The sequence below is a fragment of the Typha angustifolia genome, chromosome 2 (assembly GCF_048772165.1).
Source record: "Typha angustifolia cultivar Huaian chromosome 2, ASM4877216v1, whole genome shotgun sequence".
Lineage (NCBI taxonomy): Eukaryota > Viridiplantae > Streptophyta > Magnoliopsida > Poales > Typhaceae > Typha > Typha angustifolia.
The window spans coordinates 7,392,985-7,408,799 of record NC_133240.1 but is presented as its reverse complement, the minus strand read 5'-3'; the positions used below and the strand labels follow the sequence as shown (position 1 = coordinate 7,408,799).

Genomic DNA, 15,815 nt, shown 5'->3' with positions numbered 1-15,815 from the left:
AGAAAAACTTTCTTAGGAAATCCAAAAGGTTCTCTTAGTTGGATGTGCAATTATGAGGCCAACATCTGGTATGCTGGATACCTATCAAGTGGACCCTGATCAATTATGGCCAAGAACAGTCCGAACTAGTCCTAGACTCTTGGATGTATGCTAATCAATCTGGATCCAGATCTGGTCCATTTGGTATTACTAAACACAGGGAGAAATGCTAACCAATATACACAAATAGTCAGATTAGCTAAATCTCAAGCAAAGGGTTATGTATCTAAATAGTAGTCTTGTCATTACCTCTAAGCATTTCAAAGTTTAACACGGGTTACTGTAGTAAGTTTCAACTTTCCATATTACACCAACAACAGAAAGATTGCATAAAAGATCTATGTTTTAGCATATAGATCATCATCATTTTGCGCTGTACAATCATCTCGATATATGCTTTCTGCCACCTGCCAGATCTGGAGTATATTATCTTCTGCAACGCTGGCGATGACCAGTTCCTCGGTTGGGTTCCATGAAAATTCTGATATCTTGGCTCTGTGACCTCCATGAGAAAATAGAAGCTCGGGCGGGCCATCCTCTGCATCTTCTTCTGTCTGCTCATCTCCAATCCTGGACAAGTTGCCAGGTCATGCAGTATTAAATAAGCATAGGATTTGGTAAAACTTAAAACAATATGAGAATTTATAATCCTGGGAGAGACCAAAAATGGAAGAAAACTAAACAAAACCACAAACATGTAACATATAACTTTAAGATAGGAGATCAAACATGAAATCAAGGAACACATCAAGATGCAACAGAATCATATCGAATTACATTAGATGTAAGGAATTGGGAATGAATTTATATGTTTCAGTATCTGGTGAGATGTGGTTAATGTCATTCATTGGTAAAAGAAATTCCCAGTTAAAAATTGATAAAATAGTTTACTGAAATAAGAATGATTGTCTAAGTACATATTTGGATTGGCCAAATATCATACAAAATTAGCATGCTGGAAGCCTGGAAGATCATATTCTGGACCAGAATATAAGGGTCATCAATCAAGTAGAGGACGATTCCGGACAAAGATCAAAACCAAGAACTACCTCAGCCCAAATCTCTAACTAGAAACTCTAAATATCAATTAAGTTAGAAGATTTCTAGCATATAAGGATGAAGCTCTTAGTTGGATATCCACTTCTTTCCTTTGCCAATGAGTTTGGACCGTGACAGTTTCCAACATTTTAAATCACAGCTTCAGAATATCAGCCAATATACAATTTTGGTAGCAACTATTAAGAAGACAAAGTCTATCAGAATACAATGAGAGTCACTGACAAATTGGTTGAATAAACTATAAAAGTCAAGATTAAGTGAGTCACTAGAAATGCAGCAAAAAATTCTTTTAATTCCTACATATACCAACACCATGAAATTATCGTCTTAGGCACATTGTGATTTGTTTTTCTGGTATATATTACTGATGCAGTGTTGCATGTGCCTTCCATTATTCTGTATGATTAACTACACATTTCAATAGCACTTTGCTTCAAACTTCCAATCCCATATGCATTGCATTAGGACTAAGAAGAGCTCAACTTTATATAGTGCCCTAGTTATCACACTGCTCCATTTACAAAATATATTTAATTTTCTTTGTTTAGAAGGCTTCAGCCTTTTAACCCATTCACATGAAAAAGGTCATCAAAATGATAACTGCAGGAACAAATAAGGTATAGCAAAGAAAAGTACAGATTAAGAATTTAAGATTGCATTTTTTTTTAAAACTTTCCAAATTACCTGGAAAGGTCCCAAACCATCACTCTCTTGTCAGCTGCAGAAGAAGCTAAGATTGTTTCATTCTTTGGGCTCCATTCAACCTGAAGCACTTCCGACCTATAGAAACATATTAAGTGACGAGATTCCCCTTATATTGCAAGAAAATAACATTGAATTTATTAAGTAAATCATCAGCTAGAATAAAAAGCAGTAGTTATCTGAAAATGCACAATCTGTAACCTAATTGGATGCATACACGTAGAAGATGGCCATGATACACTATCTATGTGGATAATTTTTCATATCTGTTCTAGGAAATGAGTTGCATGAAGCCTTCACTATGTTTTGGATGGTTTGGATTGGCCACAAATATAATTAAGCACCTCAGCTAAACAAGTTCTTGCTTCTGCAACAAAAGGGTGTATAAACTCTGCCTCAATTTCAGTTAGTGACAGGAGAGTAGAGGTGGTTATCATCATCTCGCTCCAACTAAATATAAAATGACACAAGATGATAAAGTAGGCATCACATCTCATCTCTTGAAACAGGAGGGCAAGTAGTAAGTACTGAAAAAAGAGATAATGCAGCTGGTGAGACAATACACACAAACACCATTGTTTGGACGACCAAGGCATAATAAAGAAGTCCTTCATCTAGCAAAAGAAGTTTTAAGTATATAAGATGAACTTATAAATGCAAAGTTAAGAGAACAACTTGGAATTGGATATTGAAAGGAAGAAAGACAAAGTGATAAATCAAATGGTTCCACAGTACTGCCAAAATATGAGAATGCGTACGTGTGACTGGAGAAAGTATGCAAACTTGTTGTGAGCTTTCTCAAATCAAACAGGTTAACAGTTGTATCTGCCGATGCCGTCACCAGAAGCCACTCGTTAAATGGACTGAAAGACAAAGAATTGACCTAGAAGAATGGGTTTATCAGTGCCCTCATTATTTGCACAAGACCAAGAAGTAAACAAATTACCTTTGATTATGAAAACAAATAAAAATTTAGCACATGATCAAAGAAAAAAGTTACTTGTAATTAGGCTACTTGTATTATAGTTATATGCTAAAACAAGGTCCTGTCAAGTGTTAACCATCCCCAAAATAGAACAGAGCTAATTGCCTTACTGGATGAAGAGTTTGGTTTAGTCCATGAGAATCATAATATGGTTGCTGATAATGGACCTTCACTCTCCTATAGCTCTCCAGTTTATTTGATATTTAAGATACTTCCACTTAAAGTTAAATTACTTATGCATGCCCTAAAATATGAATCTTGATGGCTCCAATTATTGGAACATCATGAGCTTCTTCTGTTGTGTAGATCCAGTTATCTAATCATGCTCATCTAAGATGGCACAACACTATGTATTCTGCAAGTTCCAAATAGAAATGGAACAGAATGTGATAAAGACAAAATCTTTGAAATAAATTATTAATCTGTGGAGAACGAGGAAAGAATTTATAAACAGATAACTTTCAAGATAAAAAAAAAATGAAGTGAAGACCGAAGCAAAGAACACAAGTTTCCTCGTTGAGCTTGTAAAATGTAACAAGACCACTCTTTTGCATTCAATGTTTGGTATAAGATATAATGATGCACAACATTAAGCATTTGAGACTGAATAATTTTCCATTGATAAGGACGATAATTATAGTCTAACATAAGGTGGCGATAGTTCAATTCCCATGGTCGTTTGGTGAAATCCAACTCTGAGAAGACATCATAAATCAGAAGCCAAAAGAATAGTGAATGACCTGTCAGGATACAAGACGCTAGTTGGATTAAGAAATAAAATTGCAAGGAGAAGATGATACTGACAAATAAGTGAATGAATCATGTAACAGCATAATCGAAACATTCATAGGTTACAAGATACAAGAGAGTAATGGAATGCTGGTTCACCTCATTTTGGTGAGCAATAATAGAGTGTTGAGGTGTTTTTGATGTAGACGAGCGCAAGTCCCATATCATCAACTTATGATCATCTCCAACAGATCCAAATAGATTCTCATCCTTTAAGTGCCAAGCAACATCTTCAACTAAATCTTCATGAGCCTGCAACAGCAAAAAATGTGATCAGCTCCTCATAATTGCAGGCCATACTCTTAACCTAACATATTACGCAAGTAAAATTATATGAGGTTCTTGTTTTGTTCATAGAACTCAAAACCCATGCTTGGATCATAGAAAAACATTAACTTAGGTTACTCTTGTTGCAAAAAAGTATTAGACAGAGAAACTAAAGGAAAATTACAACAGAATCCTGACGTAGAAGATGACAAAAATAACAGAACAGAATTTGCACTCATTGGAAGAGTCTTCTAATTGCTGATTACATGTATACTGTGAAGACAATATATCCCTTTTGATGGTCGAACAGTATATTCATTATATGAATTATAAAGCAAAGAACTAAGACTAAATAAATAAACTTCAAGAAACATTGCGAAATATCCATGGCACAATAGTCAACCATAAACGAAGTATAAATTCCGAACAATGCAGCCGTACAGCTTATTCTAGTAGTTAGTAGGACATTAGAACATCAGTAGGGAAAACCTGAAGAAGGAAAATAAAATATCTTATTCTAATGACTATGCAAAGGACTTCTTTGACGCATTACCTCATACATATTCTGAGCGTCGAGAACCGCCGCCCCTTTTCCCCCTTTTAAATCCCACAAGCAAATCTTGGAATCATAAGACCCACTCAAAAGGAACCCCTCTCTTAGCGAACTCCACGACAGCCCGTATCCCTCGTTCTCATGCCCCCTCAGCACAACGTCAGCCCCACCATTTCCCACCTCCTCAGGATTCGGCAGCCGGCGAGCAAGGTCGAAGACGTGCACCTCCGATTGGCAAGTCTTCGTCGCCACTGTCGAGGGGCTCTGCGGCATGTAACGAGCACGGTTGACCTCCCCCTCGTGGAGAACCTTCTGCGCGATTTTGACCGTCGGTATCGGCGCATCGGCGACCGGAGAGCGGCGATCGCGAGGGGCTGGGAGGGGGAAGTGGACGTCGGCGACCATGAGGAAGTTGGGAGCGTCTCCGGCGGTGTGGGTGCCGAGGAGGAGGCGATGGATGGGGTTGGAAGAGGAAGAAGAGGAGGAGGAGGAGGAGAGGGGGGAAGAAGGGAGCCATTGGGCGGTGAGAGATGGCCACTCAAGGGCGTGGGAGATGACTAGGTCGTAGAGGAAAGGAGTGTTCTTCTTCCAAACATGGAACTCCTCATCCGCCGTCATGGCGAGGGATTCGTCTCCTTCTTCCATCTTTTGGGGAAATTTTGGGGCTTTGGTTTAGCTTCACCTTTTGCTTTAGCTCCTCTCCCGCCAAAAGTATAGTGTTGATATAGTGCGCCATTGTTGGGCATTTGACGAAATTGTCCCTCCTGATTAACTAAATTTACAACCAGAGCCCTGGGCCTCTTTGCAAAAATTGCCTTCCGTTCAAATGTTCAATACTACTCATCGTCTTCGCCTGCAATTTTCCACGCCACAACCGCCGGTTCGCCGAAATGCTGCAAAGCCACACCCCTCCGATGCTTCCCTCTCCTGCCCGCCTCGGTCTCCCCTCCTCCTCCCCCTCCTCTTCCCTTCCCCCAAACCCTAACCCTAACCCTAACCCTAATCCCAAACCCCCTCCGCCCTCCTCTTCCTCCTACACCACCATCACCACCTCGTCCTCCACCTCCGCCCTTCTCCCCCTCCTCCCTCCTCTACCCCGCGCCCAATCCCTCCTCACCCATATGTCCCTCCTCGCCTCCAAGCTCTTTGACCTCTCCCCCAACCGCCCCTTTTGGCTCTCCTCCTTTCGCGGTTCCTTCCCTTCCTTCCTCCCAAACTCCTCTCCCTCCTCCTCTAATTCCCCTCTCCCCACCTCCACCAAAGACCTCCTCGCTCTCTTCACCTCTCTCCAGACCCAGCTCTTCGAGTCCGTCGCCGAGCTCCAAGAAATCCTCGACCTCCAGGACTCCAAAAGCAAGCTATCCCGCGAGATCCGCTCCAAGGACTCCACCCTTCTAGCCTTCACCAAGAAGCTCCGCGACGCCCACCACGTGCTCGACCGCCTTGCCGATGACTACTCCGACTACCGCCGCGATCCCAAGCGGCAAAAAGGAGACGACCTTGATTCCCAAACCACCAATTCGCTTCACTCCTCGTTGGATCTGGAAGAAATTTTATCCTACGCACATCGGATTAGTTATACTACGTTCGCCCCGCCGGAGCACGGGGCAGGGATTGCGCCGCTGCGGGGGGCACTGCCTCCGGCTCCTCAGGACAACGAGATGAGGGCGTCGCAGTTATACCATTTCGCGGATTTGGATGTTGGGGTGCCGAAGAAGGCGATGGAGGCGAAGGAGCGGGCAGCGGCGGATGTGATGACGGAGGTGCTGCTGGAGCCGACGCCACCAAGAGAGGAGCTGCCCGTGCCTGTCATGCCTCCAATGCTTCCGATCGCGGTGCCACCGGGTTGGAGGAAGGGGATGCCGATCGAGTTACCAATCGAGCTTCCACCGGTACCGCCAGGGTGGAAGCCTGGGGATCCTATTACATTGCCATTGGATGGGGTGGTGGTCGGCAACAAGGTGGAGGAACAGCGGATTCCCGGTGTGCCGGCTGGGCCACCAAAGGCTCCAGAGCCGATACAGGTCAAGTATGTGCAGCTTGATATCAATCCTGACCAGGATGAGTATAGCAGTGATTATAGCAGTGATGTTGGTAGCTCAGAGGAGGATGACGAAGACTGAGATTTTTAGGTAAACTCACTGTGTCTATTATATTTATTTTATTTTTCTTTATCCAAGTTGTTCTACTTAGACTACTTTGCACTATTTCCTTTTAGAAGTATGGCTAATTAGTGATATTCTAATATTCGTCATGGTCATTTCTTCAGATTTTTCTGTCTCATATCTTTCAAGTTGAAGAAAACATCAGTAAAATGGATTCTGGTTTTGTTTTGTTTAGTTAAATGGGTTCTTATGCTACCACATGGAAATCTATACAGTACGCAAAGATAGTTTGTTTTTGTAGAACTGTTTATATGTTTTTTTGTTATGAATTCTTCTTTATAACTTAAAAGTATTCTCGGCATGTACGAGGAAGAGGTGAGAAGGCAGGTAGTGGTCATGGTTCTACCATATATTAGAAAGTAGTAATTATGCTCAAAGCTTGAAGAACTACAAGGTTGATAACTCAATAAGTTTGTACTTGCCATGTAAAAGTTAGTTTTGTACTTAATGTTGGTTATATATCCTATATAAGAGTTGCTTTATCTTTTCTTTCATCACTTCTGCCTTTTGAAGTACTGTATGGAAGCATTTCATTGTAGTGTTTAGCATTGACATTTATCAGAAACAAGTCGATGGAGATATCTTTTCATCAAGCAGATCCAGATATACTGGTGTCTTCATTCAACAAGATGCATTTGTTCTTCTGAAGAATTATATTGTTCACTGGTGAGGAGTCATTTAAGTTTATCTGTTATTTGGGGGACCTCTGATCTGACATATAATGTTCTCTTTCTGCACAGCAAATTGTTGTCTGGTTTCAGATTTTAATTGATCATACATCTTTACATGGAAACTAGTCTTCGGAATGTTGTCTGTTGTGGGGAACCTTTTCGTTCTATAAGTGCCAACTCACTTCTTTATTATTTTTTGAGTTATTTCTCCATGTTTGCTTGTGAATGCCACTTCTGCTCATCCCCACTTGGCCACTTCTGCTCATCCCCACTTGGCCACTTCTTTGTTATGTTGATTATAATGCTGGAAGCCCGATATCAGTTAGATTTTTAATACCTTTTAGTGCAATGCTAAGGTTAATATACCTCATTTGAGAATCCTGATATACAGGGCCTAATATTTAGAGTTCTATTTGGCATATACACATCTTCACTTCTATTTGATGTATTAGTAAACCCAGAAAGTTGAAGGATTTATGGAAATCTGATCTCATAAGTCATAATAATCTGGAATGAAATAAAAATGCTTCCCTTTCCTATTTTTTCTGTTGATTCTATGATTCTAAGCTATCTTATCAAATTTCACTTGTTTCCTCTCCATTCAATGATATACCAAAACTACAATGTGTGATTCGAAATAGTTTTTGAGCACATTATGTTAAGCAAGCTCGGGATGGTTTGTTAACGGAGCCCTTTGATTGGACAACAGGCATGAAGAATTAGGTTATGGTGCTTTACGAATTGAGATTAATGCTGCATATTAATCTGTGCATTGCATGCAGCCGCTCTTTCTGCTGACTTCTTTTTTTTACTATCTTCTCGCAACTTATCTAATTATGCAAGTGCATTCAAAACTCAAATTAAACTGAAACTGTAGCATGATGAAATATATTTTAAAGCTTCGATATATGATATGTGATTACTTGATATTATTCAACTCTTTTGTTTGCCTTTTTCCATGAAACATTCTCTGTTTTGTATATTGCATCATGAAATATAATCATTCTCTGTTTTGTTTTCTTTCTATGAAGGTACTCTCGTAGTCATGATAGATTTCACCACAAGCACCTGCGTATTAGGAGGAGCCAGCTTGCATCTGAAGATCAAATTTCTCAAAAGTTTTCTCTTATGATCCAATGCCAATTGGCAATCTTATTTCAGTTGTAACTATATTCAAGCTTATTCTGTGCAACAATCTTCCTTCCATTATGCATATTCCCAAGCTGCCTCTAATACTGTGAATTGTGCTTGCCATTTGGGCCATATGGCTCGATTGAGTCTATTCTTTCTTGGTAACTCAACTAGGAACTCCTTGTTTTGAACCAAAGAAAGATGACTTGCTGTCTTGTTAAGGAATTACTGATGGCTTGCAAGTTGCAATAAAGTTTCTGAACCTTGTAAGCAATGTCTTGATGATGATGCCACTTTTGGGAATTAACCATCTAAACAACTAGTTGAAAATATTGTTAAAGTTCTCATGAAACAAATTATAACATATAGAAGATCACAAAAATGGATCGCGTTCTCCTGGCTTCTTCAACTACGTATGATTCATGAGTTTGAATTCAATTAATTTTCCAATCGCTTACGTGGCAGCCTCTGTTCGAGGTGAGATGTGGCGCTAGCCTATGAGAGGGTGCCAGATGGACGAACTGCTGGAAAAATCTCCAATCTACCAGTTGGCTCGAGCCCATCTATGACTGTAACCCATTAAAGACAAACTCCCATAACGGGGCCCATATCAAAGATCCGAACCCGAGTTATGGTCGGTTTCTTGCCTCTCCATTGCACAGCGAAGCAGTTTGACATAGTCAACTCGAATCATCTGTACCGTTTATATCCGTCTCTTGTCGACACGATCTACGGTAGTAACTCACGGATCATCTTAATCTAATCTCTCCCTCGGAGCAAAGAAGAATGAAGATTCCCGTTCGGAGAAAACACCGAAACTACTCCGCATCCGAAGCCAACTCTTCTTTCGAAGGCGACGGAGAAAAGGTACAAACAATCCATCTTCTTCGACCTCGCAGATCCACCAAATCCTAACCCTAGCTCTCGATCTCGCGATCTCACGATCTCGCGATCTCACGATCTTCATCTCTTCGTCGATCGGAGAAGAGAAGCCACCACTGGAGATGCAGCAAGGTAACGAATACAACCCCTCCTACTACGCCCAACAGTACGCTTCCTCCTTCACTAGCCTTAACCCTAATCCAGGAGAATTCCCTTCGTCCACTCCAATCCAGTCGAGCTACGCCTCGGCTCCGCCTTATTCCCACTACTCCGCCCCTGAATACGCCGCCGCCTCTTACCCTCCTTATCCCCACAATCCTGATATCCCTCCTTCGGCTCCTTCCTACTCTAATCCCCAACCTCAAAACCTACCCCAATCTCCCCAGTTTACCTCCTTTCCACCCTACAATCCATCGCCGTACCAGCCGGATCCGGCGCCGGTGCCAGCGCCTGCACCAGCGCCGTACTCCCTCCCGCAGCAGCCCTCTTCTGCTCCGTATTACCCCTATGATAGCCATCAGCCGCCGGCCGTGAATTATTCCCATCATGCAAATCCCAATCCGAATCTCGGGTCCTCTGCTTACCCGTCCTATGAGAACCCCTACGAATCCAGCGCTGCTCGGTTAGATCAAGGCGGTGCCTATTTCAATGACAATTCTGGGAAGTATGGGCCGGGCGTGACCGGTGGGTACAACCGGAGCAGCTCAGGTTATGAGGAGGATCTTTATGGAAAGAAGCCTGAGAGTGGTTTGCGCTATGATCAGGTTGGGGTGCAAGATGATGGACTCGGTGAAGGTGTTTATGCTTATGATGGTGGTCGGTCGGAGCCATACGGTGCTAGGGGAACCACCGGGAGTAGGTCTTCAGCTTTGTTTGATGATTATGGGAGGTCCATTAGCTCCCCTTTGGATAGAAAGGAGCAGGGTGCGAGTAAGCCAAAGGTTGTGAGGGCGGTGCCGAAGGTGGATGTGCAACAGGATGTGAAGAATGGTGTGCAGAAATTCCGAGTCAAGCTGTTGGCAGAAACTTATGGCCAGAGTACCATGGATGTCCTTTGTCAGGTACTGATAGAAAAAAGAACCATCTGTATCCGAGTAAGATTACTGATACATGCTGAAACTTGCACATTTAAGCTTCAGATGGGCACTTTCATTTTCCTTAGTTATCATTGCAAACTTTAAACAGGAAAAGAAGAGCAAGAATCTTACTTCTTTCTGATACATAAGAAATTGGATTTTTGAGCTTCAAGCTGATAGTTGGGTAAACATGTAATCTTTGTTAGTTTTGATTTAGGATTGTTCTCTAGTTGGTCGTCTTGTTGGGTATAGCCTAGTTTCTTGATATGTATTTACCTTGTTGGGTATAGCCTAGTTTCTTCATTTTATATGTCCGAGTATTTTGCCTCCTTTTTCGTCTTGTCTAGCTACATACGAGTACTTTTTGTTTAGACCAGTGAGTAGCATGCCATAGGCTCATGGAGCCCTTAACTTCATAAAGGTGCTAAGCTTCTAAGATTGTCAAACTTGAGTTCTTGTCGTCAGCTGTGATTTCTATTACTTTGTGTCTCTGCTTCTTTCCTATGTGTCAATCATTTTCTTTCGTGTGGCATTCATTCATCCAGAAGACGTGAATTATTTGAAATCCCTCTCAGTCCCATAATATATGAATTATGGAACTCCTATTATGAATTTGGTAACACATGATAATTCATTCTGTACATAGTTAATCATTTTGTAGACTTATGATTGTCTGTAGACCTTCAAAACTTTAATGAATTTACATTTGCTTTACTAGTCATAATGGTGTAGAAATTATTAAGTATTGTTCTGTTGCATAGATTGGTTTGGATGGAATCCGGATGCTTGATCCAAGTACTAATAGAACACTGAGGATTTATCCGCTTGAGAACGTGACAAGATGTGAAGTAAGTTGGCTTAGACTGTTTGATGCAGAATCTTAGCTATGTTTTTATCTTAATTTATGATTTACTTCTAAGATTATACACTTGTTCCATCTTTATCTAGGTTGTTGATTCTTCCATCTTAGCCTTTTGGTCCAAGAGCTCTGTTGATGTTGAACCAAGGCGGATAAGGCTACAATCAAACAGCTATACTACCAGTACCTTACTTGACACAGTGACAGCCGCAACGGTGCAGGTCCGACATCTAATCCCTGTTCTCTTTACTACTAATCATTTGCATCGTATCTACAGTTATCTCTGCTCTATAATAAGTGAGCTATGTTATTTATCCTCAAGGCTGTAAATCAGGCATATAGTGCACTTATATACACCACAACAATGTAAATTTGGTAAAAATCTGCTTTTTGTGACCTTTTAATCATGCTTGTACATACATTCCGTTTCAATACCTTTTTCCACAGAATGATAAGGATCGGGTTGAATGGGTTATTCAGCTGGCTGTTTCTTGGTGAATATATATATATATATATATAGACACACACACTTAGATGCATATATATTAACTGCCTGATCCGCATGTGATGCATATTCGAGATCCTTCTCTTTTTGTACCTTTTCTATGAAACCCCAACTCTCATGGTAGGCTTTACTTTGAGACTTGAAATAAGCCAAAAGTAAGTTATTTCTTGCCATCAATGTTTCTTCTCCTATGACTTAAATATTGACCTTTTCTATTTATTCTTTCTAATTATCTGCTTCATAGTCTCTCCTGTGTTCTTTTAACATGGTTCTGATGCATAATCTCGAAGTTATGTTGCACGTTTGTCATACCAAGAATCTCATTCTGAGATATTTCCGATCTTAGTTTAAGGAGATGGGTGGAAATAGCCTTTCTAGAGGCAAAGGAGCTGCTGATGCTGGCAAGCCATCTGAACAGCCAAATGAAAAGAAGAAAGGTTTTGATTGGATGAACTTGATAAAACCTGTCAACGAGGAGAAAGACCATTGGGTAAGCTTGGTCTCTATTCTTTCACAATGATCTCTGATCACATTTCAGTTGGCACATATATTTCTTGGAAGATCAACTTTTGTTTACTTTGTTGTTACACTATCTTGTTGGTGAAGAAGTTTGTGATTAATTTTTTCCCTGCAAGTTGGCTTATGTAAAAATTTCTCTATTGTGTTAGTGTGATATTTGGTTAACTGATCTGGTTTTCATTTAGAAATTGTTATCTTCTCGATATGTTGGATATGTATTTTTAATATACTCAGCGGATTATCCTATTTGTAATGCTTATGTCTGTAGCAGTCCTTTACTCATTAGATGTTGTCACTGTCTATTATCTCTTGCTTCACTAAGGTTCTTATGACCTATTATGGGTAAATGAGAAAGGTTGTATTCTTGTAGGGACCTTGGTATAATGGCAAACTACTATACTCTGAGAATTTCTGTAGTTTCACTAAAATGTGAATTTGATCTTGAATGTTATTCCTGTTTAGTGGTGACATCAGAATTCAAGATTCGCTATTATTTGGATCAATCACTTTAAGGTGAATTATAAGTAGGTCCGTCATATGAATTTAAAGGAAAGTAGTATTGGGTAATCTGGAAGCTTTAGTATACTCATTTTTTACATTTTCACTTATTTACATCTTAACTCACCATTAGAAGCTGTGTTTGCTAAATTATGTTCATTTAATTATCTCTTCAGTAGTTTCTGACCTCATTAGTCCCTGTGCTCTAGGCTTTTCAGTTTTTTATGGATATAGTTCTTGGGTTTGTTGTGTTAACTATTGCCCATAGTCCATAGAAGGTGTTTCATTGACTTGCAACTAAGCATGTAAGCCTTTTCTATCCGGTGGTGAGATTACTTTTTTTGGACTGGTCTTAGTTGGTTTTAATTTGGGATATTAGTTACCTTACCTTTTAGAGTAATAGTGAGAGATGTATTATGACAATTTTATGACATATTTTGGTTCTTCTGTACATTTTCATGCAGGGGGTGACATTAATCATTCTGATTATTTTTACTATATATTGTTGGATTTATTTTGGGTCAATTTAGTTTATGGTTCTCCATTTACTTGGACTGGTTAGTTTGATTTGGTCTAATTGCACTTCCTTTTCTTAGGTTCCAGATGAAGCAGTCAATAAATGCACGTCATGTGGGGGCGATTTTGGAGCTTTCAACCGAAGGGTAATAAACTTTGTGATTTGATTATTAATCATTTATGATCTTGATCATAGCTCAAGGTTCAACTTTTCATGCGCTAACATGATTACTTCATCTTCTCAGCATCATTGCAGGAATTGTGGCGACATCTTCTGTGACAAGTGTACACAGGGTAGAATTGCTCTTACTGCGGATGAGAATGCTCAACCAGTCCGAGTTTGTGATAGATGCATGGTATTCCTGTCTGCTTTATCTTGATGCACTATTTAATTCTAGTTCATTTTGGCAGGTTCTTTATTTAAGATCTTAATTTGATCTATATGGGTCTGGCATCATCCATCATTTAGGAGGATGGAAAAATTAATGCCTTAAATGAGTATTTATAGTTTTGTACCCTTTGTAGCCTTAGGGTACAGTGGGGCACCCTTTTCCCCCTTAATATGTTTTTACGGGACATAGATAATTCTTTCCATATATCAGTCAAATTAATTGCTTTATAGGTTGAACTTTTTGAATTTTTCAGTCAAGACATAATGATTGGCTGCAATGTAGTCCATGTAAGGTTATAACTGTGTTATTGGATTTAGTATTCAGAGGACAGAAAAAAGAATATCCAGAAGAGCTAATTACCCTGAATGATACTCTCTCTTAATATAGCAGCAATTCTGAAATATTGCAGCAGCAAGAATTGGTAGGAATTTACATCTTTCCTGACTAATAGAAAGACAGTTTGTCACCTTAAATTCTGGTTGTGATATTTTCATTATACAGATTTGCACAGTGATACCTGGCTGTTTCTTTTATTGTATTGTCCACAGGCAGAAGTTTCTCATAGGCTAAGCATTGCAAAGGAAGCTGCCAGTAAACCTGCTACACTGCACAGTCATGAAGATCTTGCCAAAAAGCTTCAGGTATCTTCCAGTATTTAAATTTCTTATGATTTACTGCTTATTTTGATAGATCTGATTCAAAGAAATGATGACCAAAAAAGAGAACAATATATTTATTATTACTCTAGCAATTAACCAGCATTCACTTGCCAATTTGGGAGAGGGCATCTGTGCCGTTGGACCAGTATTGTATACTTGATTATGTGCCATGATCCTATAACTTGCTGCCTCTTTGCTGATGGGGACTGGCATGCTGGCATGGTACCTGATTGGTGGGAGCTTTTCAGTGGAGGCTGCATTTCAGACAGCCCACCTCGAACCCCCTCCAAGGCAATAGGGCAGTGCCACATACCTTGGCTTTAGCAAATTTCTGCAGTTGAAACTGCAGAGTTTTGTGGCTGGCAATAGGGGGCCTTGTCAAAAACCTTAAGGCCTATGCTGCAACTATTGCCAATAAATTCTGAAAAAGGAAAAAAAATAGAATTTAGCTGAATAGGATGGAGGATATAACATATGTGACGATATCTGTAATCTATTGAAGTGACTGACCAATTGGGTTTTTTGATCAGGAGGAGATGGAAAAGAATCGTAAGTCATCCTCAGGTATTCTTTTGGTTACTTCAATCTGGAAATACACTTTAATACTCCATACCATATCTAAAATTTTCTGCATGCTGCTCGATAGGTTTGAAGACTTCTGACAAATCCAGTAAGCGGATGAGAGAAGTTGCATGTCCTGTATGCACCGTCCATCTTCAGGTAAAAATAAGATGAATCTATTATATGCATAGAACCTCATTGTGTTGTTTTTCTTATTCCTGAAATATGTCTGCATCCGCGCACCTCTGTATCCGATTAGTACTTAGTCATCAGGTTCCTCATTTGCAGGTTCAAGTTCCAACCTCCGGATCTGAAACAATCGAATGCGGTGTCTGCCAACATCCTTTCCTCGTTAGTGCCCATTGATACCCAGAGCACCATAAATTTGTCTTTTTCACAAAGAATGAATAAGCTTGGTTTCCAGTTTGTGTATATTTTGTAAGATGATCTTATTTGTAAGTTTATACATGAGTTTCACTTAGCACTCAGATTGCAAATTGCATAATGTTATTTAGGCAGGAGACGAGGAATTGCACAATGTTTTTTTTCTCAAAAAATCAAATTGCACAATGTTCCTCTGGAAACGCATGTTATTGGCTTAATATGTTTTAACACTTTGACGTTAGTTGGATAAACGAGGTATGATGATGACGCTGTTTGTTTAGTGCACTGAGCAGAGATTTGTATGTTGTTGATCTTTCTTGTCTGATCCTCTCTTAATCTTATTTGAAGTCGAGCTTCTGAATGAATTTAAGAAGCTATGGGTAATCATTGGCAACTCCACTTGACTACTTGTTAGATTTTCTACTATAAGTGTTATAAAAACTAGAAAGATGACAGACAAATCGACCAAACTAATCAGTAATCACCAACTGCTTGCTTTTTAGAAAATATAAAATAGAAAAGGGATAGAAACTTCTGCTCTTCAATTTTAGTTCCTACCTACCTAGATTCATCTCCTTGTTAAAAGTAAACTCTATCTTAGTG

General features: G+C 39.8%; 3 protein-coding genes across 6 annotated transcripts; 2 read left to right on the top strand and 1 right to left on the bottom strand.

Moving 5' to 3' along the window:
- Positions 1-257: 257 nt before the first annotated feature.
- On the bottom strand, positions 258-5,183 carry LOC140776523 (histone-binding protein MSI1-like). Its single transcript, XM_073120258.1, has 5 exons — positions 4,395-5,183; positions 3,674-3,826; positions 2,559-2,683; positions 1,783-1,878; positions 258-609 (listed from the first exon to the last, which is right to left on the bottom strand). Exons 1-5 carry the CDS (start codon positions 5,037-5,039, stop codon positions 378-380), a joined length of 1,251 nt encoding a protein of 416 aa, XP_072976359.1. The 5' UTR covers positions 5,040-5,183; the 3' UTR covers positions 258-377.
- A 29-nt stretch (positions 5,184-5,212) lies between these two features.
- Positions 5,213-8,466, top strand: LOC140776533 (mediator of RNA polymerase II transcription subunit 4). Of its 4 annotated transcripts, none has more exons than XR_012106896.1 (3): positions 5,213-6,526; positions 7,157-7,225; positions 8,262-8,466. XR_012106896.1 is itself a non-coding variant. In XM_073120273.1 (2 exons), exon 1 carries the CDS (start codon positions 5,285-5,287, stop codon positions 6,515-6,517), a length of 1,233 nt encoding a protein of 410 aa, XP_072976374.1. In that variant the 5' UTR covers positions 5,215-5,284; the 3' UTR covers positions 6,518-6,526; positions 8,262-8,466. The 4 variants fall into 4 exon arrangements, 1 of the variants encoding a protein (XP_072976374.1); XR_012106895.1 differs by having other exon boundaries at positions 7,099-7,225; XR_012106894.1 differs by having other exon boundaries at positions 5,214-6,526; positions 7,122-7,225.
- Positions 8,467-9,159: 693 nt separating this feature from the next.
- Positions 9,160-15,430, top strand: LOC140770309 (protein FREE1-like). The gene is made up of 10 exons (XM_073111445.1): positions 9,160-10,304; positions 11,081-11,167; positions 11,268-11,399; positions 12,030-12,173; positions 13,297-13,362; positions 13,462-13,572; positions 14,157-14,249; positions 14,798-14,831; positions 14,914-14,987; positions 15,117-15,430. The coding sequence occupies exons 1-10, from the start codon at positions 9,366-9,368 to the stop codon at positions 15,192-15,194; spliced, it is 1,758 nt and encodes a 585-aa protein (XP_072967546.1). The 5' UTR covers positions 9,160-9,365; the 3' UTR covers positions 15,195-15,430.
- Positions 15,431-15,815: the final 385 nt, after the last annotated feature.

Excerpts from the sequence above, each read along its gene's own strand:
- LOC140776523 (XM_073120258.1), bottom strand. The coding sequence starts at position 5,039 with ATGGAAGAAGGAGACGAATCCCTCGCCATGACGGCGGATGAGGAGTTC. Across the intron at positions 2,684-3,673 it reads TTATTGCTCACCAAAATGAG|GTCAATTCTTTGTCTTTCAG; the intron begins GTGAACCAGCAT and ends CCATTCTTCTAG. Across the intron at positions 610-1,782 it reads ATGGTTTGGGACCTTTCCAG|GATTGGAGATGAGCAGACAG; the intron begins GTAATTTGGAAA and ends CAACTTGTCCAG.
- LOC140776533 (XM_073120273.1), top strand. The coding sequence starts at position 5,285 with ATGCTGCAAAGCCACACCCCTCCGATGCTTCCCTCTCCTGCCCGCCTC.
- LOC140770309 (XM_073111445.1), top strand. The coding sequence starts at position 9,366 with ATGCAGCAAGGTAACGAATACAACCCCTCCTACTACGCCCAACAGTAC. Across the intron at positions 10,305-11,080 it reads CCATGGATGTCCTTTGTCAG|ATTGGTTTGGATGGAATCCG; the intron begins GTACTGATAGAA and ends TCTGTTGCATAG. Across the intron at positions 12,174-13,296 it reads ACGAGGAGAAAGACCATTGG|GTTCCAGATGAAGCAGTCAA; the intron begins GTAAGCTTGGTC and ends TCCTTTTCTTAG.